The sequence below is a fragment of the Augochlora pura genome, chromosome 7 (genome assembly GCF_028453695.1).
Source record: "Augochlora pura isolate Apur16 chromosome 7, APUR_v2.2.1, whole genome shotgun sequence".
Lineage (NCBI taxonomy): Eukaryota > Metazoa > Arthropoda > Insecta > Hymenoptera > Halictidae > Augochlora > Augochlora pura.
In genome coordinates, this window is record NC_135778.1 from 17,225,343 (window position 1) to 17,248,156 (window position 22,814).

Sequence of the window (22,814 nt, forward strand, 5' to 3'; positions counted from 1 at the left end):
ACGCTCTCTGTGGCCGATGGCTCGCATAAAACATGCATGGAGGATCAAACTAGACCCTGGAATTCGAGCGTCGTGTGAAGCTGATTAATTAAACAGTTGCATCGATCTGGACAGCGTGGTCTGTAGCTGTTCTCGCTGTTTCGCTTTCGAATTAAAATATTTCCTGGACTATAAATGACAACCCATTCGGAATGCGATGGACCATTCCGATCTGTCTGGAAAGAGGAGGAGAAACGTAGAACAAATGTCAGGGTCTCCAACAATCAATTTTACAAAGCCGATATATTAGAATTTGTACGGTGTCTTTCCCTTTTGTTTTTCTCTGCTGGTCGTGCGACATATTAATTTCTTGTACTTTCTTGATAAATTCGGACAGATTTTGTTTTTTGAAGGATTTTATTTGCATTTATTCCTCGATTTTGAGAATAGAAGAATCAAATTTTCTTTCGATTTAGAATCTAATAATATCTGTATTTAGTAGATTATGAGTGAAATCTTCACTGGTCTCACTCGTTGATATAAAACAAGGTGGTTTTATTCAAAAATTTGCTATTGTAAAACTTAAACGTATTCTTATACGTGACTTTGCAAGCTGATTAAAACAGTTGAGAACTGCTAGAATCGTTCTTGCAAAACAAAACGTTTCCACGTCGTCTGTAAGAAACAGAAGTCATTTAAGAATGTCAATGAATCGAGCATAATACAACAGTATTCCAAAGTTCGTTTGAAATCTTTACAGTTTATATTTCGGCTATTTATTTTTCCTATAAATGCATACAATTTGCAGTCTACACATAATTGTGTCACTTTTTTTTATTTAAAGATTTAGCATCGCATCAACTACATTGGTTATTATGCGACGAATGCAATTGTTCGTTAAACTTGGTTATAAAGTGAAGGGTGTTTTAGGAAGGAAATTCCTTTGTTGTTTTCAAGATTGTTTTGCAAGGTGTCTTTTAGTTGAAATTGTTTTCGGACCTTTGAGTCATTCTGTGTCATTATTCATTTCATATAACTTATGTACGTAAAAATCTAATCAGTCAAGCCCGGTTCAACGTAAAATCCCAAGGGGTTAGTATACCATACATTTCTCTCGTTGATCGAATAAAGGTCTTTTCCCCTCATTAATAAAACAAATGAATTATTATTATAAAATTGATGCGAAGGTAAAAGAGTAACGGTGTAAAAGCAGCGTGGAACAAGAGCAAAAGAATGCTCGGTACTCTCGTAGTCCTTGCTCTCGAAGGATCTCCGGCTTCCGAGTACCTCTGCTCCCTTTGGTAGCCTTCGGTCACCGCTGCTGACCTTTTTGGCCATCTTTGGTCACCATCCGTGACCACGGTTTCATCGACTGCCTTGGTCCTCCCACTCGATGTCGCGTGAAAGGGTCCAGTAGTCCTTGGATGTTCTTGCGGCCTTCTTTGACGAACATCGTAAACTTTCTAGAATCGTGCTTTGGCCGCTAGTAAATTGTGCTCGTCCTACTTCCGTAATCGAGGCTGCTAGGACCCTAAACACTCTCCCGGGCAGACTCCGAGATCCTTTGCCGTCCTGCAACGATATATTTTCAAGTTAGTAGCAGTATGTAGTGTCAGCCGTAAGCAGCAGTCCGTAAAACTACGACTTGGCCAGCCACGAAATGAGCAAAGTCAAAGAGTTTAGTAGTTCATCTACTAAAAGATTTATTTATATCGCCTATTATTGAATGTAAGTTGTTTGTTAAAAATCTGTCTTTCGAAAACGGTGCAATTAAGGAAAGTTAAGGATCACGATTAATATAACTGAGCCCTATCAAGGGATTATTGAAATACGTAAGAAAATATCCGCGAACTAGTAAAATTTTGTTTTAAAAGAAATAAATAGTTGGAATATAATAAGGAGTACAACTAAACACAAAACATGCAACACTATAAATAAATATAGTGTTGCGATAAATTTTATTCATTTAATTCTTCATCGATGTTGCATTGTTTTTCTTGTCGTGTATATCTGTCTTATTTTCAATAGTTGTGTGTATATCTTCCTTGTACTAATTTTAACAAAAAGATTTCTAGAAGAAATTGAAAAAGTACTTCAACTACAATATATGAAGAAGTCCGATAAGAAAAAATGACTACCATACAATTTCAGCAAGTACATTCTACAGGTCTTCTTTATTGTCTAAATTTCTATCGATTATAAAAGTATAAAAGGAACTAACGGGTAGACGTAAAACAAATTTTAATTTTACATAACTATACGAGTCATTATTATAAAATGAATAACCACATTCCCGCACGATCGATAAAGTTGTACATATATTCAAGGGATCTGAAGGACAGGGATCCTAGCTGCGCTTAATGCCTTTCTGCCAACTTGACAGAGAAATTGTCAAGAATGTTTGCGAACTCGGAACACCCAGAAGCGCGACAGGTAACTGAAACATTTGTCACGAGTTTTATTTGCGCTCTAACGCCGGACAGCATTCGTAAAGTTTTGATAACAGCTCGGCGCGACGCGACGCAGACGTTTACAGCAAATTCCTCGGAAGCTCGCGTTATCCTCGTTAGCCAGCCGTGATGCGACGTGTGCGATTCGCGCAGCACGTGTGCCCGAGGTCCCTCGATTTCTCTGCAGTTAGGCGGCGCGCGTAACGCTCGTGCTTTATCGTCGCAGGATCGATTCTTTCGTAACCGGCTGCATCGGGATGAAAAGTCGCGTGACCGTGGCACGGTGGAACCGGTTCCGAGATACCAGCCAGTCCTCGACTTCGTTTCGCGATCCTTTCGGTTTCTTTCGGTTCTCGCTGCGCGAAACTGCCTTGCCGGCCGCCCACGCGACTTTTTTCACCTTCCCGATCGGACGAAAGTCCAAGAGAAAAAATCGATCGCAGACGATACCGAGGGAGAGAGGAGGGGGAAGGAGGCGAAGGTGGAGGAAAGAGTGGCTCGTTTGGGAATACGGTATTCTCTTTAGGACTGCATTGAGACTGCCGTCGCGTTTCGACGTGTGGAAGTAACGCTGCCGGTTAGATAATATTAACACATGACGCGACACGTGCTCGCACGATTCGAAGGAAAACTGATAAATCGGCGACGGTGCTAACCAGTTCAAGGTAGAAACTTTGTTGCCATAATTTTCCTACAGGTGGACTCAGTATTGCTAATTATAGCGTTTCGAATAAATATTTATCCAAGATAATTATCTAGTTGAATACTTTTTAGCCGAATATTTGATTCGTATAACGATTACTATTCGTAAATAATTATTCTATCTAACGATTCGCATAAATTATTCGAATGAACTCACCTGTAAATCAGAATACTTGTTTAAAGGGTACAAAATTGTACACGTAAAATCATTATTAAGAATAATACTGCCGTGACACAGAACGGATAGGATAGATTTGTTACAGAGAGCAATGAACAACAATATTATAGGCACAGACGCGGGCAGCATAGTTTCTCGCGTGCTAATGACACATTCCAGCTGTTTCCAGTGTATTTCTTTCGTCACGAAACTCACCACTCCACGATTGGAAGCCTCCATTACTCGTTTCCTGTGCGCGATAGAAGCGCTTGAACGGGTAAAATAAATACAACTATAATTAAACGATACTAAATAAGCGGGTTCAACAACGGCACCGGACGGATTCGTGACCATGCAATTAAATTCGTTTGGCAGAAGAAACCAAATGGATTTTCTTTTTATATTCGCTTCGAGAATGGTTGTCAGTCTCGTGTCTACGAAGAAACTTGCGAGTAGAGTGCAAATCTTCGCGCCAAAAATATAAATTAATTGCACCTGTTGAAAGAAACAGAAGCCAATTCACTTTATTGATCGGTCATTTGGAGTTACAGCTGCACGTTTTTGTCAGTAATGCATAAAGTACAAATGATTTCCACATACTTATTTATTTACCTTTTCATGTCTTTCTATGTCTTTTTTTATGTACCAATAACTTCTTTTTCTCATATTTCATAATCTTTATACTAGTCTGTTTGAATCTCTGCAAAGAGTAATCAACTTTATCATCCGTATATTCCATAATAATTCAAATAACAAATGTAAAATGTTCGATGTCTTAAAGAATTGAGCCGTTTATTTTGAAAGTGGCCTAACTTCATTTATACTTAAATCAAGATAATATATTTACTATTGATAATGTCGTAAGGCAGTGATGAAGGCAATTTTAATCAATTAGTATTTAACCAGTTAACCTCAGTTTGTGGACAATTGCGTTAGTTGAATAACCTGTACGTTTAATTAATATAAAACTTAAAATTTAATATTAAATTTTAGAAATTATTTCACCCATGGGGAAGAACAGAACAAGACCATTTAGTTCAGAGAGTGAAGAAGAAATAGTAACTAATGATTTAAAAGAAAATCGAAAAAGAAACAGAATAATAGAACAATATTAGTCTTCTAAACTTTTTTTTTATTTTTGTCCAAACTTTGGAAGATAATGTGGAAATCATAGATCACAAATTTTTAATATCAGGACATTCGTTTTTACCATATGACAGAGATTTCGGCGTGGTAGAAATGTCATTAAAAAAAAAATAATTTACTGTTCGTTCCCCAAGACTATTACAAGATTATTAAAAAGTGTCGGAAAGGTAATAACTTTATTGTAAATGAACCGAGACAAGAAGATTTTGTATCAACAAAATTATTAGAAGACGCAATTTTGAAAAGGGTATAGAACTCTGATGGAGAATCAATAAACTGGTTAAACATATGTTGGATGCGTTTTGTTAGAAATGTTAGACGTATAAAATTTTGTATAAGACATCAATGCATGAGAATGAAAATTTTTAAGTCCTGGATTTATTACCGCGTCGAGGTAGACCAAGAAAGTTCGAAAATATTGTATTGACACCACTGTATAAGAATGTCGGACAAATTACAACAGCAAAATTCAAGGACATAATAAATTGACCTATTACGATATATACCACCGGAACATCGTGATTTCTTCAAATCCCTTTCACACACACACACAAAATGTAGACGAGTAGTAAATTGTTTTATAATAAATTTATGTTTTTTATGTTTCGTACGTTATGTAGTTAAAAAATGTTTTGAATCGCATAAATTAAGTTTCCGAAGTGTTTTAAAGATATGTAAAATATTGTTGTAGTATTGTTTTTCTCAATTTGAAGCATCTTAAATTATGTTGAATGGACTTGGGCACCTTTAAATTTTATAATGAATCTGGAGGTTAATTATGAAAGTGCCTCAACTCCATTCCTGATAAGAAAACGCATATTATTCACTTAATAATTGCCACTATTTTAATGGGAACTATAAATTGAACACCCTTAGATACACTTAAGCAGTATGACTATTAATTAGTATTCTATACGTATATTTTTAATTTCATTGAAACGCAAACCCCCTTAAATATCTCGATTTGAAGATAAATGGAGTTAGGCCAGTTTCAAAATAAACGACTCAATTGTTCGCGGTGAATGGATATTTTATAATTTCGCAAACCCTGCCTATGCGAATGGCTCGTGTTTCGCCGAGCGAAGCTCCCGCGTCGAAAAATATCGATTAAACGGTTTCGCCGGAGATCCCGTAGGGGTGGCCCTCGACCAGTAAGAGGGTCACCATTGCCAGCGAACCACCGCGGGGCGGTGGCGGCAAACCATCGGCCGAATGGGGTGACAATCTGTCTCGAGGCAAATTCCCCGTTTTATCGTTCCGCAAGGTCGCCTCTCCTCGATATTCTCGACGTGCTCGATGTTCTCGGGCAACACGCCGCAGTGTCGCGCCGCACGCGGCTTTTTCCCCGACAAACAGAGCAACCTCTGTCTCGGTAACTCGGTTTACGGCGCCGTAAAGGACAGAGTTCCCTTGAAAGTACTCTCGCGCGGAAACCACTCGCTTTATGCATCGAAAGGTTGATCCGTCTCTCCTAATTGGTTCCCTGCTGGCACCGACGCTCCAGAGAACGCGTGCGCGCGTGCAAGGGATTAATTGTAGGCCTCGTCGAGAACTCTCAACAGTTTGCCGGCGGACTTTTTTTCTCAAATCTGTGACATTTGCACAGAGTAGCCAGTTAGTCGGTCGAGCATTCATTAGCACTAGAATTACCGAGCCCCACGCCCAACTAACTACATCGATTTTTTTGTTTAATAAATTAACTTTATCTACGGGATTTACAATTTACGTCGTTCTAGATAAAAGTATGGAAGATCGTGGTTTTGTTCGGCAATGTATAATTTGTTAATCACCTATGCTGATGTAAAAACGGTAAAGTATTTATATTTTCTGTAAATACAAAATCAATGAAAAATCATGTTGGTACCTATGCCTGACCACGTCATCTTCAAAACTCTAACCTCATCATTACTGACCCTTGTAATTCCTAAACCTCACCACTCGAGTTTAGAAACGTATCTTCGGTTTAATTCCATTGTATCTTACGAATAAAATAAGGTGTAAATACATTAAGATGGTAATACACGTGAAAGCGTGTATTTTGGTGCATATCCGCCCGTTAATTAAAAAAAAGTATAATGATTAAAACCTGTGAAGTGTTTTGCTGTTAATTACGATACTGTTCAATCGATGCTTTATCTAAAAAAAAATTCCCTCCTCGATCAGGACCTAGTCGCAATGTAGCCGATTGTTCTCGGCCCGTTAAAGACGAGAGGACAGTAAACCACGCCTCCGCCAAGACAGATAATCCTCTATCAGGACTCTGTTTTTGCTCCGTCGAAATTGAGAACGATGTGGCCACGCCCCATTGACCTTGAGATGAGAAATCTGCTTTTTCCGTGAGATCAGTAACGTAGAGCTCGCACACGCGTTACGAGAGGAACGATCGATCGATGCCAACGACACTCTTTTTCGTCGATACATTGCGTTATTATATTGATACGGTTATCGAGTAATTCCGCAAATTGGCGTGTGTCAGCACACCCTTTGGCACCGAGCCATTCGTGCAACACGTGAGGCCAACCAAATAGTCGGTAACTATAGAAGAGCGTCACCGGGAAAGAAAGTCGAGCCTGGTAAATCGCCATTAGCTAATCGAGCCCTCTCGTGCCAGCCGTGATACTAATCGATTTCACCGGTTTTTCACGGCTGTCGTCGATGCATCGATCGATCTATCAATCGATCATCTTCTATTATGCCGAATCCCTCGGAGGTCTCTTTAATCTTCGCTCATTTTCCCTGGAGCTTTTTTCGGCTTCGAACGATAAACCGGGATCATCTATTTTCACTCTCTCGCATCTCCGTTAATCCCATTACGCCGAGTCCATTACAGTCCTTATTTATGGGAATAATTTAATTTTTGAATTACCGTGCAGCTGAAAAGCTGCGGCACGAAGCGGTACTCTTTGAGAGAAAATGTGATATTGTACCGAAACGAACAGACTGTCGTAAGTGATGAAGGATAGGCTGAACCACCAGACAGATAGCGACGAACTAATTTGTAAAGAAAACGACGATTGTAGTAGTATAGCTCGACGATGCGACGTTGAACAGGATTTTCATGCGTCACGTTCTGTTTGTCTTTTACAGCGAAGGTAGGGAAATGGTACGCGTGTCGTTGCTAGGGCCACAACCTTCACCGACAACGCCCGGCGTATTTCAGGTGCAGCCTATCGCGATATCGAGGACTCAACCGATCGACATGGACACCGTTCCGGCGGAACTCCTGACCACGCACACCGAGCACACGGCCCCCGCCTACCACACGCAAATAAGGTAAACTATACCTTTACCTTTACCTTCTCCGTGTCTTTAGTCCCATCGAAAGTCCGTCAACGAGACATGGGAGTAGATATAAATACAACTACAGGGCAGAGACGGTTCATGAAATTTAGACGCATCATCAAGATCTCTGTAAATTACAAAATAACGAAGGGAGTAGTATTCATTTTTTTTTTATAGAGTTACTCAATATCTCTAGGTACATATTTCATAAATAATATCTGCCAACTGTCAATTGTTAGCATTTGATACGTAGATGTTTCATGGGGTAAATTGCAGTAAAGGGTTCGCTGCAGATAAAGCGGCTGCAGAGAATGCAAATATTTCGAAAGGTAATTCTTCTGTCAGGAAAATTCATTTATTTATTCATTCATCATGCAGGCGTAAAACTTATTAGTACATAATATAGAAAGACATTGGTTCAGTTGCAATAGAGGAAGTGTTTACGGGAAAAGAGAATGTAATAGAATTACAAAATTATTAAAATCTAAAATAAATTTCTGAGTAATAATATTTCCTTTTTATATGACCAATCGCATTTTATGCGTATCAAATTGAATCTTGTGACACATACAATGGTTACACTTTGAACGTCTTTTGCAAGCTAACATAAAAATGATCTTAGATCGTGACTTAGCAGTTTTAGTGTTGCCACAGAGTTACCACTCGCGTGCAAGGGATTAATATACAAAGTTTGTTCGTAGATTGTAGACACGAATTTTATAGGAAGAGACTGCTAAGAGTTAAGAAGTTGTAAAGTCTGAACTGATTCATCGATGTCTCGTCTTAAGCATTTGTTTATATCTACTCTCTTGTCACGTTGGATAGCATGTAGTCTCGGCCTCGTTCCGCCTTATTTCGTCTCGTCTCGTCTTGTCCCGTTTGATTCGACCGTGCTATGAAACCAGCGATCTGCTGAAGCTTGACGACGCGCAGACCGAGTGGCTCGCCCAGCCGCTATCGTCGGCCTATCGGTCGATAGCATCTCGATAGCAAGCTCTCCGAGAGCAACAAGCGCGATTATTCTCGGGGATTAACGGGCACAAAGAGTCCCAGAGATTCGACGCCAGCCGGAAGTTCTTATGGAATTGATCGCCGTAGGGGTTAGGCCGTCTGAACCCCGGTGAACGCTTCGGTGCCAAAAGACGACTCCGAAGCAATCTCGGCCGACGGAAATCCTCCGAAAAAAAAGTAGGAAAGTCGTTTCTCTTATTAAAACAAAACCTTCGAATCGGCTTCGAAAGATGCACAGCTCGGTCGTTCCTGCGCCATCGCCGATTCTGCGCCTGTTCGCAAGAAATATCCGATAGAAACTTGAATCGGTACTTGTCTCGTTGCCGCGATAACGAAGATCGCTATGGTAAACATAAATTTCTATCGAATCGTGGTTTTTGTTAATCAGGACGTTCGTTATAGTCTGGTAAATCGCAGTCACTTTCGCCATAATAGCGTTGATCGTTACAGTGCCTCCGCGGAGTACGAAAAAATTCTAACGGAGAAAGTCATAGATTCTTAATAATTGTACGTCCTGTTAGAACAACGTGCACTGATTTCAAATTGCTTTCTTTACGTAAGGTATCGGGTCGTCCGGAAAGTTCGCTTCGAATTTATTATAAATTCAATGGACTTTCTCAATAACCAAATATGTGCAACGATAGAAACGAGGTAAAATTGCGCGATATTATGGAGAAGCCCGATAAAATTTAATGTGTATACTATTTTTTATATCGCATTCTATTGTTGATTATTCCATGCCGTAAATAATAATAACGACGAGAGTGTGATATAATTTTGTTCGCTAAGAGAACAGGATGTAAGAGTTTGCTGGGAAAGGGTGGAATATTTACGTTGATAATTAAGGGTGTATCTCGATGGTCCCATCGCCACGGCGGAATGAGAGCCTCTGTCTTTCTTATAATTAGCTCCCTGCGCGCAACACCAGCGAACCCCCCGTGTTGCTCTTAATGGACCGGAAGTGACGTACCGTCCCCTCGTTCTCTTCTCTTTCCACACCGTCTTTCTCCGTCCCTCTCTTTCTCTTAAGCGATGCACCCTGCACCGGTGCTTTACCCAATTTGCTTACGATCGACTCCTCGGAACACTATCTAGTCCTCTATGGACACGGTTAACCGAATCACCGTTAGCCGTTCGTCACGTGCCTCGCATCTAGTCGCGCCGCGTCGCGTCACAACGGATCGCATCGCATCGCGTCGCATCACGTCGCATAAAATCGCATAAAATCGCATCGCTTCTCTTCTCTACCGTACGCGATCGGTTTACGAATCGGTAGGTCTGCCTCTCCCGCTCCATTTGCTTCTTAGCTCCTGCGAAACCGTCTCGCGAGTATCATTTTACCCCGCCAGTGTTCGTTTTCACGTCTGCAACTAATCGTCGCGTATTTCCTTGCCACGCTTCCTCTATGCAATCGCTCCTGTTGCTCGTCTCGATTCGCCTGCTCGCAGAGAAAACGCAGACGACACAGATGCAACGTCGAGATCTACCGAACCGAACACAACAGGTTCTCGGGAACGAATCGAGCGGCTCATCCATCGATAATCGCCGCCTCGGTCCATCCGATGATTGACCTACTCGGTCGTTGCTACGTGAATCGAAAGAATCTCGCCGCGACCCTAAGCGCCGTGGAAGAATATAACCGAGGCTTAAAAAAAAAAAAGGGGGTAATAACCCGATCGATGTTTCTCTGAGGGAGAGTGCAACGTCCTGGCGGTCGCCTGCATTTTTCCGACTCGCCCCGGACGACACGACCGGTGTCGTCTCGTCGCGTCCCGTCGCGTCCCGTCGCGTCGCGTCGCGTTGTCTTTAAATAGGCCGAGTGACCCTCTTACGCAAGTCGCACGCACGCTTAATAGCTGTATCAAACGCGTTGCGAAGGCATATTACGAAGTCACGACGCTGCCACGCTGCCAGTTATCGACCTATTCGATAATCGAGAGAGGCAGCCTCGATTCCGGCGGTACGGTTCCTCGGGACGGAGCGCGGTATCTAGCTCGAGAACGTGCTGGCCGGGAGTCGGTTCCTCGGAAGGGTGGTGTGGACACCGTTTACACAGGGAAATCTCTGCTCAAGGACTCGGGGAACAAAGGGGCGACGATATCGTTACGAGTGGGCGTGTACAGAAGTAATGGCCATCGACCCCAACGGCGAATCCAAAGTTTCTGAACCGTGGGCGCGAGTTTCCGCGGGTCCATCGAACTTGGCACGAGTGCCCAGCTCTTCTCTCTCTCTCTCTCTCTCTCTCGATATCGCGCCTTTCGATTTTCCGACCGTCCCATGATCGGAACACACTTTTCCGGCAACGACACTTTTGGAACAGAAAAATAGGTCGATTTCGGAATTTATCGCCATTTCTGCATGCTACAATCGGAGCAACGAACTCTCGCGTTCCGCGAAACACCGTCTTCGTGGTAATAAATTCGTTGGAGTATTTCCGAGCAGTGTCGAACGATTTGAAACGCGTGTCCGTTAAACGACGATGGAGCGAGCAGAGCAAATGGTAATCAGATGTAGCAGCGTCAGGCGAATAAGCTATCAGTCACAGTTCCTTCACCGTAGGCACCGCGAACCTTTCGACCGGTTTCGGTCACGGTTTTTCCAAGATCGAATGCAAATTGTGTACACCGCTGAATATTCAGTTTACCGGTTGTCAATCTATTCAGGGTAGACCAGCTGAATTTGGACCAGAACCTAGATTCCACCGAATCTATGATTCATTAGAAGTAGAACTAAAAACAAGATCGCTGCAGGTATTTCGTTTTAGCAAAATACAGTAGTTCACGAAAGTGTTCGAATATCTTTCCAAAGGAAATAACTATTTTCAAATCGGTCGAGCGATTTCGGTACTTTTGAGATGTCAGAGGGACGAGTAGATCATTACACAGTGTATGAAATACATTTTTGCAAAAGTTGCTAATCGAATGTCGAAAATACAAGTTTAAAAATTACGTTTCACAATATATCCTATCTCGTATTATAACTAGTATAATAAATAAGTCTGTCTAACATCTAAAAAAAACGAAATCGTTTAGGGCAATTTTTAAAATATTTGCTAATTTTAAAACGTACTCGAACGCTTCCTCGAGTTTTTAAAAAATAAAAGAAAATAGAACGAGATAACGATAGGAACGACTGAAGCATGACTTTCATGAAAAATGACCATCCGGTGGGCTAGGTGAACAAAATCACAGGTTGACCTCCAAAGGGAGATTTTCGAGGAGCATTGTCGAGCGCTGACAGACGGCGCGTGACGGACAATCGACTGCTGTCTACCGATCAACGCGCAATTAGTTGCAAGCGACCTTTTCGTCATGAACGGCTTACGTAATCCTCGGTTGCTGCGTATTACCTGTGGAACGAGCTCGATCGTTCGCTGGAAGCCAGACCGCGAGACGAGGAAACATTCTGGCGTTTGTATCAAATAAAAAGGTACGCCGCGCCGACTGGGCCGGCCGGCCGGCCATCCCGTCGTTTCCTTTCCCATTGTCCTCCTTGGTCCGCCGATTACATTGCTATCCACTCCAACACCGAGTTACATAATCCTCGAGTCCTGACTTCCTCCGACGATAAAGCCGTTTTTCTCCGTGCGGCCGGATCGAGTCGCGGCGCTTCCCTTTCTCCGGCAATTAGGCGACGGCGGTGCAGAAAGAGTGTGCTGTGCCGCGGTTCAAGGTGACTTTACACCGCGATCCGCCATCGTGAAAATTTCCCTCCCCTCATCATTCAGTTGTCGTAAATTCGATAATCCAATCGAGGGTCCCCCGTCAACTGTCTCCTCTTTTACCATTGCATACGAACTCTGTCTAACGCGTGCAACTGCGTCAAGTCTTGCAGTTTCTTTCAACATCAAGCACTGTAACAATGAGTCAGATTTGTCATGAATCTTTTATATGCATTCACCGACAAAAGTTAAGAAACAAGATTAGTTCTTGAAATTTAAAATTTTATTCAAATGTTAACGAGCTGTAAAGTTTCTTAGCTTTGTCGGTCAGTGTGTAATCTACGAAATATTCTTCTATATCGAAAAAAATTTTGGCTTTTCTGTTAACCAGATCTAGATCTAGAAACATACAAAACAAAAATTGTCTAGTATTAGGAAAATCGTTGGAAACAAACAAGTGTTATTCAAACGTAGCTATAAACCATTTGCAACCAGTGTATAAATATTATCAACTGATTATCTAACCGTCTAGGAAAACTATAGGGAGTTTATATAGTGTCTATAAGTCTATAGGGAGTGCCTTAACCCTTTCAGTGCCGACTAAAATGAAGAAACATAAGAGAAAAAATATCTACCTACTTCTATTATATTTACAACTACATTCGTATCATACGAATGCCATTTGAATTACATTACTCGACTCACGCCATATTTTTTATAAATACCGAAAATTAAAAAATGTGCCTCCCGCCGACATCGCGTATGAGCTGACCATTAAAAAGATGAAAAAACACGTTGAAACAAAATGATAAATAGAATTATAAACGATCCTATGTGCGCTCGGTGATATTTTCGTCGAAAAGGTCCGCTGTTCGAGTGTTAAACTCCAACGACCGCTCGTTAAAATATTAATTACACGTGCGAGCCGCCACAAATATTTTTAGCTGCACTCGCGGCTAATTATAATTATGATTCAACGGATAGAATTTGGACGAGACAAATCCGATTGTAAAGGAACCGAGTAACAAGTATCATTCCTCGTCGAAATGGGGCAGAGCTTTCCGGCAGGTCTAATATGCGGCAACCGGATTAAGGTTAACGATCTCTGTCGAGACGCGTGCTCCCAAAAGACGCATCCTCCGGCCTCCAGCGGCCAGAGTATCTGCCAAGGATGCAGATACGCTGTTCGACAGAACCGCTACTGCGAGGTAGAAAAGGTAGGGCAAGGAGGCGTGACCCTTGCACGGTGCGGGAACGTCGTAAAAAAAGAACGTGATCCGGAGAGCAGCCGTAACTGCAACGATCAGCTACGATCTTGCACGCAATTGGGTCCACCGGAGCGACCCTCTGGCTCGAACTTGAAGGGGTCTCGATGCCGGTGCCGGTGCCGGTCGCGGTGCCAACACGCTGCACCGGGTGGTGACGGGGAGCCAATATAGCTGCACAAAATTCGAGGCGATCGACTTTTCTGTAGATTCGCGTTTACACCTTAAGGTCCCTTTCACACGAGGCTAGTTCTATGCCTGTACGTGTATGACGAACACCGACCGAACACGTTATTCAGTGAGCGCGTTCGGACGGCGATACAATACCGCGATACTTTTTCTGGTATAGAACACCGTATCGCGTATTAGTGGACTGCTGCTATCATAGTGGCGTAAATCACATTTTAGAAAAGTTTATATTTTCGTACAAATTGACTTTTCGCACAACTTTCTGCCGCGTTCTTTTACTGAAGAAACTCCAACGTCGTTTTGTACTTACAAGGTCTATTTATGCATGTTCCAATGTTCAAAAATTTATAAGTCTAACAACACGTTAAAATCGCACATAAGTTTTGTAAGCAATTGTTTAAATGGATTTTGGAATGGCTAATGCTTTGAAAAATACGTTTTCAAGAAAAATATACATTCGAAGTTTTTTATACCGACACGGAACATTCGTTCGTACTATGAACAATCAAACGACTGTGACTTTCTTAGTTTTAAAAATTCAGACGTAAGCTTTTGCAGACGTTTTTTTGAACTTATATTGTTCAAGAAAATATACAAAACCGGATCGTTTTTTTTTTTTCAAAGATTCACGCTAGGGTACGCCTTTGGATTTATAATCGTTGCTGTACTAAGGTCACTTGTGGTACCTTGCGGTAAAAATACGAAGATTCTTCGCGAAAGTTTCGATCGTCGATCCGTGACATTGTGCGGTGGTACCGTAGTACCGGGTGCATGTGCAAATAGCACATCGGCAATGGTAGGTACTATTAACAGTACCGCCACCACGAGTAGCACTAGCTAGCTACTACTTGGTTGGCGGCGGCGGAAGCAGGGGACAGTGTGAGCGAAAGAGCGAAAGATAGAACCGAGGGAGAGAGAAAGAGTGAGAGAGAGAGAGAAACGAAGAGGAGTAGAGGAGAACAGAGGGCAGAGGGAGAGCGAAAGAGGCGCGCAGGAGAGGAGGAACGATCGATATAGCGTGGGTGGATGTGCAGAGGTGCGGTAGGACAGCCGCCAGTTGTGCTGTCGGCTGCATCAGCGGAGAACCGTGCTCTCGATCGGCTCGCAGATCGCGGATCGCAGATCGCAGCTCGCAGCGCGCCGTGCCGCGATCTTCTCGCCTCTCTCTCTCTCTCTCTCGCTCTCTCGCTCTCTCTCGGTTGCAGTGTGCAATCGGGATATGCGTCCAGGTGTGGACGAGGGTGCCCGAGGGTAGCTCTGTCACCGAGACAGCTCCCTTCGCACGACGACAGCTCGCCCCTATCCTCGCCTCGGTGAATTCTCGATTCTCGAACGATGACGACGGTGCGATATGCCAGTGGGGAAAACGTGTCAGCGCTCCGGGCGCGATTTCTGTCGCTCCCTCGCTCGACTTCCGGAACGCGGAGTGGTCCTTGCACTTTGTGACGGTTCCTTTATCATATCTCCTCGCTAGGAGAATCCTCGACGGATTTCCAAAGGACCGCCGAAGGATCTCTCTCCGGACCTACCTCCTCGTCTCCTCTCGCGCAGGACAATTGAAAGATCGCGTGACTCGCGTGCACGTTCCTCTTAAACAACGAGGACTCGGCTCGAGTCGCTAGTTTGCTCGTTTGCTCTTGCTCGCACTTGTTTGCTCTTCGCCTCCACTCCAGCCGCATTCGCGACCGGAAGACCGTATAAAAATAGTGATGCAACCGTCGTTGAACCACGCTTCCGGGTTCCGGGTTCCGGGTTCCGGGTTCCGGGTGCTGGCCGTGTCCGGAATATTTTCGGAACGTTTCGCCGGCGCGGTGCATTCGCCAAGGTGTTCCTACACAAGGACGAAGTGCATTCGACGGTTTCGGTCTCTCAACGATTACGTGCGATCAGGACGAAGTCTTTGATTGTTGAACTCTGCGGACAAAAAACACCGGGCTGAAGTATGCTCGAGCGAACGCCTCGGTGCTGTTTCGTTGACCACGAGCTTTAATCGGGTGTAACGATATTGCGTAACAACGTTATTAAACCGTCGACGATTATTTAATCTGTGGGAACGGTTTCGCGGAAACCATCGGAGCTCGTCGCTGCGGAGGTGTTTCTTCTGGAAACGGTCTACAATGCGGCTTCGCCGAACAATGGCAATCCAGGTGAAAGCCTGAAATCTCTGATAGCGGTGCGACGCTGCATCGATAGTCGGGCATAGAATTCGTGGAGCCTTGAATTCCAGACGACGAGTACGCCGAGCCCTGCCTTCTTGAAAATAGAAATGAAGCAGCGGCGCGGCTTGCTGCGGCTTTGCTCTGTCCACCAAAGATAGAAGACAAAAGGAGCACGGCTCCTCGGGAACCATGACCTATCTCGATTCGTCGCTCGCGGATCTTCCTCGCGGCAGAGTTTGTTCCCGGTTACGTCGCGTATACTCGAGTGGGCTCGCTTTGGAAAAGTCTATTCGCGCACGGATTTTCGTTTCGACGATTTCGCATCGATCGGCCATCCTCGATTGATTTCTTCGGACCAAAACTATAATATTGGTGTATTATATCGTTCGTGCGTGCGTGCGATGCGCCATTCGTCGGGAGGGAACGTCTCCTAGAATAAATGAAAAATCGCTCGACGTGTACTTCGATTGTTGCTAGGCGACAAATTCGATTTTGCCGGAGAACTGAAAACTCTTTTAAAGGGTAACTCGTTTTTTGTAGCTTTAGGTTCGTCGAGAAACGGCGTTGAATCGGAATCGGAATCGGAATCGGCTCGGCCATGTAACAGTACGTTAACCCACGATTGAATGAAGTAGGCGGTGCAAATTGAGCATAATAATGGTCAGTGGAGTCAGCAGGTCGCCACAGCGGCGCAGAAGGAAATCAATTCGCGTGTATCGGCGGAACACACTGCCCTAGATGTCTATTTATCGTCGGCTCGATGCTGAGTTCGCGTTCGACCCCCGATGCTCGATTCCCGGCGTTCCACGGGTTTTCTAGCCACGATTTTCCCGGTTGAACGGGGGCACACTGCACACGACCGTCGACGCAGTCGCGGAAAACGCGGCCCGCAGCCTTACTCAAGGCGACGCGATGGCGCAATCGCCGGACTGCCTCGCGAGCCCCTCCGACAAAGTTTCTTCTCCTTCTCTTGTATTTCCAGCTTCTGTTTTCCCCCGCGACGGCGGGACAAAGCGCGCCGGGACCGACAAACATCCGGAACAAACAATTCCGCCAGTCCGAAACAGAAATTTCCGCGGACGTTAATGAATTTGTTGGTCCAACAACGGATCCTTGAATCTGTGCACACTCCGATACACGCGTCTTTCTCGTTTATCCTGTTAGCAATTTCAGGTGCAAATGATTTAGCTTCGTTTAGCACCGTTCGAGGATGTTTAGACGCTCGTTGAAGCATTTAATGCCGGTATCTCTTTCTTGGGACCGTTTCCCCGATTCCACAGAATTTTCTTTCACTCGCTAACGGAATTATCGAAACTGATCTCAGCGGAGCTTGCTCGGTCGAGGCGCAATCAGCTGATCGTGCCTCACCTTGGCGAACTTTGCGGGTCTCACGGCTCGTGCATGTTTCAGTAGACACGGTCCGATTGCCGCGAAGTCTGTGAAGTTTATCAAGGTGAAACCTGTTATCTATCGAAGAGCAATTTCCGATATTGACCGCGTCGCCGACGCCGTACCGTGGAAAGTTACGAGCAAACGCGAGGAATCAGGCGTGGTGCTCGATGGGGGCCATCGGAACATCCTTGCGACGTTCACCGTATCGATCCGGGATACTTTCCGAAAACGAGCTCTCGTCTGGTCGCTCGAGACTGTGCTCCGGTCTCGGTTCGGTTCCGCCCGTTGTTGGAAGGAAATGGACCGTGCGTTATTCCGCGAAGTCGTGAAAGCTCTCTAATTACAAGTCCAAGTGCCTGGCTACCGCGTTCTCCTCTGTACAGCAAGCCGAAAGAGACTTCACTAACGAAAGAGTCTTTCCTCCGGTATCAGTGGAAGCATTCAGAGCCAGTCTCGCAATCGGCGGAACAGGTAGGCGCTGCAGAAGCCTCGGGGAAACACGGTGCGGTGGGGAAACTGTTGATCATCCACGCCGTGTCCCAGATACCCGGCTAAAGCGATTATCATTTGCGTGGGCGGCTCTCGGAACCATTACGAAAAGATTCATACAGCTGGCGGGCTGCCAGCTGTACACGGGCACGACGATCGCAGGTCTGGAATCGGATGACAAAACGTGCATCCAGAGATCGTCTTCTATCTCGACCCCCGTGGCCCCGGGCTCGAGGCCAGTCTCTCCTCTCGGTTGGCGCGAGGGGGTGCACAAGCTACAAGCCGCGGGTCTACGCATGTCAGCGACGAGAGAACACACGGGGCACAGGTGTGCCAGTGGGCCAGAACGGCGGCCAGCCACGAGAACCGCGGGAACTGCGAGAACCACGAGAACTCGGAGCGACAGCCATGACCCATATACTCACCCTCACCGTGCGCCACCCCCGGCCAACCCCATCACTGGAACTGGCCAGACGAGCATGGCCCGAGCTCGTCCGAGCCGTGTCGGGCCGGGCCGGGCCGGGCCAAGCTGTCGCCACCGCCGTCTATTACGTACGCGGTGAGTCACGCAAAACGGGACACCTAAATACCACCACGGCTGCTACACAGTCGAAGATAAAAGAAAAAAAACGTCCGGCGAGAAACACGGCGGCGTACCGCTAATCAACGATCTTTTGAAATCTTTGCTGTAATGTGGTTTTCGTAAACGGGAGCTCATATTTTTTTCTCGCCGATGAATATTCATGTCGAAACGGAGCAAACAACCCTGAACGTCAGCGCTAGGTTACCTACTTTGAATGCTGTTTGCTGTTTCAAATGGTATTGTTTCCTCGGCATAAACAGCACTACTAAGAACAGGTTTCCTATTCTTAACGCTAGAACTGTCGGGTCCTAATCGCGACTCATGTTGTCATAGTTTTTTTTATAGCAATAACAAGATTGGATTTATCCAACTCCTAAGTTACTAAGAAAATTTCTTATAGAGACGTTTCTATAATGTATTTATTTGTTTGTTTGCCTTTTATTCGTTTTTTAGTAATTTATTGTAAACGGAATTAAGTCACATTAATATATATATACGCTACAAAAGCAATTAAAATAATTACAAATACATTTGGTTATATTAACTTATATAACAAATTTTCTTTTTATATAATATTCTATTATATCATATAATTCTTTATATTCTAAAATATACTCTTTAAAAGAATGTAACGGTGATTGTGGCGCATAAGGTTGTGCTGTCCGACAGTGCACACATAATGATAATAAAGGATCGATAACGGTACGGCAATTAATAAAACAAGCACCGTCGATGCATCCAAACCTGGCGTACATGACGTCAAGTATAAATACGCAGAGAATAGTCTCGGGAAGGAGAATCGAATGGACGATAAATCGATGCGAAGAGGATTTCTATTCGACGTTTCTTTGCAGGATGCTCGAAAGCCATCGACGTTCCCACAAGCACCACCATACATATATTAGGTTGGTGCATATGAAATATCGGATTTTTAAGCGAGTATATAAAACTGCATATCTTTTTCGAAAAACTATTGATTTAATAAAAATGTGCCCCATTTGTTTCAATACACTTTCCCCAACGCGAGTTTAATCCATAGATGTCTGTCTACAAGAAATTCTGATTTCTCGGATCAGTAAACAATAGTATGGAATTTTTCGGACTGTCTCCATTTACATACGGTTTAGCCCATAAAAACTACGCATACGTCGCACAAAACAATTGCGAAATTAAATGAAGTAAGATATACAATTTTATAAAATATAGATCTTTTGCCAACCGACTTTCACTATTTGAAACATTTAGGACAGCTTTTACGGGCTAAATAGTATATAAATAAAAGCAGACTGAAATATTCCATATCAGAGTTTATTAATTCTAAAGATCAGAATTTGTTTAAGACGGGCATTTCTCTTTTGAAATCTCGTTGAAAGAGGTGTAGTAAAGCAAAGGGGACGAATTTTGATTAAATCAACAGCTTTTGAAAAAAGATATACAGTTTTATATATTTACTTAAACATACGACGTTTCATATGCACTAACCTAATATTACGAAGCTCACAGTATCGTGGCTGGTGCCAAACGAGATCGACGACTTTAGCGTGCTCGAACTTTTTGGGGCAGAACAAGGTTTTTCTCTCTTTTAATTGCTATTTCGATCGACCTCTCGAACGATAGGTTAGTGGAGCCGGTTACTGTAGGATAATCAATTACGGTAGCCTTGGTTTGTTTTCGAACATGATTAACTTTATATGCACGATGTCTCGCATTTTTCCATACATGTAATTCGGCTACATGTTCTACAAGTAAAAATAGCACTAAAATTGTATGTTCAACCCGTTGCACTATCGCTCATTTCATGCTGTGAGAATAGCACTTATTCGTAATTAATAATTTTCCTAATAGGATCAGATAATTTTTTTTCCTATATTATCTTTATTTGCCTTAACTTCTATACTTCGATAACAGAAGAATTTATTTTTACTTCGACGTCGAAGAAATGAATAATATTCATATTTAGTAGAGCTTGGATAAAATCTTCACCTCGAGTCTGATTCGTTATTATAATGCAAGGGATTAATTTAATTCGTTTTTGGTACGTTAACGTTATCATATCTTTCACATTTCTTGTTTGTATCGTAACTTTTCCACAAACCATTTGCAGCCTTTAACATTTTAATCTTATTTTTATTTGTAGAACATGTTCTCGCTTTAATCTTGATAACTTTCGAATGAAACTATGTATGTAATACATCGTTTGGTAAATACAAAGTAAATTATGCTTGAAGAAAAGCCAAAGGTGCGGCAAGTTGTCACCCCAGAGTAACCGGCTCGACTAGCCTACACTTTTTCACTCGAACCCCGTTTCTTTTATCTTCGACAACGATGTTTAGGTGTTTGATCTTCGCCGACTCACCCCGTACACGAGCGCAGGAACTGCGACACTCGCTCACCCTCTGCCACGACGGCAACGGCAACCGCAAACGTAACGAGGCCGTGCCGCTCGTTGATCAGGATATCCTGAAAATGTCGGAGCTCGAAATAACAAAATTCAGCGGGCAAGATTGCCTTCCGAGCGAGGCAACGGGGTAGCGAGGAAGGAAGGGAGACCGCCGTAGGGCAGCTCGGATAAAACGCGTGAAATGTCATCCCCGGCGATCAAATTTCCCGTTAACGCGTTCCGCCCGCAATCCTGATTTCCTAGAGCTTCGTGTTGGATCCCGCATTCCAGCGATCCATCTTTTCCCCTACCTATTTTGCACCGTGGAACGATGAACCCACAATTTTTCGTTCTTTCTCGACTCGCATTCCGATAATTATTTCCGCGATTCTCGGCATGTTAGTCATCGATCTCCCCCATTCATCGTAACTTCGAAACGATGACTCTCGCGGAACCCAAAGTTTGACCTCGAGGCCGTCCGCTAGCGCAGCCACGCGTCAATTATTTTCAACGAGCTCTCGAGAATTTCATTGTTTACGGTACTTCGGACCCGTCGACCTTCCTCTTGGCGTAATTTCAAATGTCTTCTTCGCGCCAGCCTCGCGTTCCTGACAGAAACGCGTTTCGCCGACGATACCCGGAAGACAAGATTTCACCGAATTATTTCTGGGCATTGCGTTTCGACTCTGCACCACTAAGAATCCGATTCCGTGGGTGCAACCATTCTTGTCGATTATTTTTCTTCTGCTCCCTATCGATTTATCGAACAATTTCTGCCCGTTCATTGACATAATCATCACCGCGAAGGCTAACATCCCGCAACTGCCGCTGCAATTTCCAAGTTTCCGTTCGCAGGCTACAAAGATCGAATCTACTGCTCTTCTCCAGCTACTTTTATAGACGCCTACGCGAAAGAAGAATAAAGACAACGCGCGCGCGCCCACAAAGTAGACCGTTCTGCCGATAGTATCGGCGTTATATTATTTCTGCAAAACCCCGGAGGAACACCTTTCGAGTACGCGAAGAGCCAGAGCCAAGGTTCGAAGGATTGTTTCCTCGGTAGTGCACAGGTCGATTTTCTGCGAAGTTGCCTTATTTCCCAGCGATCGAATCGCGTCGCGGACTTTTTGTTCGCCAGTTGGTCGGCGTATAATTATCTCAGGGCATCGTACTCCTCGTTATTTATAACAACGGGAAGCGCAGATAGCTTGTCCATAGCTATTCCGCTCGATAGAACGCGATCAAAGGGGTACCCCGGATATTTTTACGGGAATTATTCGCGGTAAGGCGCCCGTTTCCCGCGGGCTCCGGTTCCGTTATCGGCTCTCGGAGCCGTAGAATCGCTCGTTTAGAGCTACAGATCGAACGCGGATAGTTTCGTTATCGCGTGTACAAGCCGCGACGCTCGAGAAACGACTTCGAACCGCGTCCACCGGGTGCCTTCGCGGCTCTAAACAGAGCCGGATCGATGCTTTCATGCTTGTCTCTAGCCTTCGTCAATTTTCGCGACCGATCGCCAGCCAGGAAAAATCTGTTGCTATCGCTCGATCTCTTCCACGAAGGTTCCAGCCGGTCGTTCTTGCCAACAGCAAACGTGTTATTTTCACTCGCTCGGATCCTTTACGTATGCACGTTCCCTGTCCTGCAAGTCCGCGCGATCAATCGTACCTCGCGGATTAATCATCCGCTCGATCTACCTCCGTGCGAGCATAACGTTGCAAATTATTTAGAAGTGGAATACGGTTTGCTGCAGAGTTTCCTGCGCGCCGTAAATGAACAACTCTTCAACAATGTTCATGATTTTTCTTTATACAGATCACAATCCCATCCGTATTTTGATTCCTTTTGAATATATGGGACTTCATTATTTTGCTTCCCCTTTCTACTTTTCTTTCAATACCTGATTCTTCTCCTTTACTTTCTTTTACATACCTTTGCCGTCTATTCGTATTACCACGTTACCATCTCC

General features: G+C 44.1%; 1 protein-coding gene across 3 annotated transcripts in view; it reads left to right on the top strand.

The window, feature by feature from the left end:
* The window catches only part of LOC144473608 (uncharacterized), an 84,839-nt gene that overhangs the window by 47,558 nt on the left and 14,467 nt on the right, over positions 1-22,814 (top strand). For all 3 annotated transcript variants that reach the window (XM_078187634.1, XM_078187636.1, XM_078187635.1), the window contains one exon: positions 7,522-7,707. In XM_078187634.1, coding sequence (XP_078043760.1) covers positions 7,522-7,707 — 186 coding nt within the window. The remainder of the gene's footprint in view (positions 1-7,521; positions 7,708-22,814) is intronic.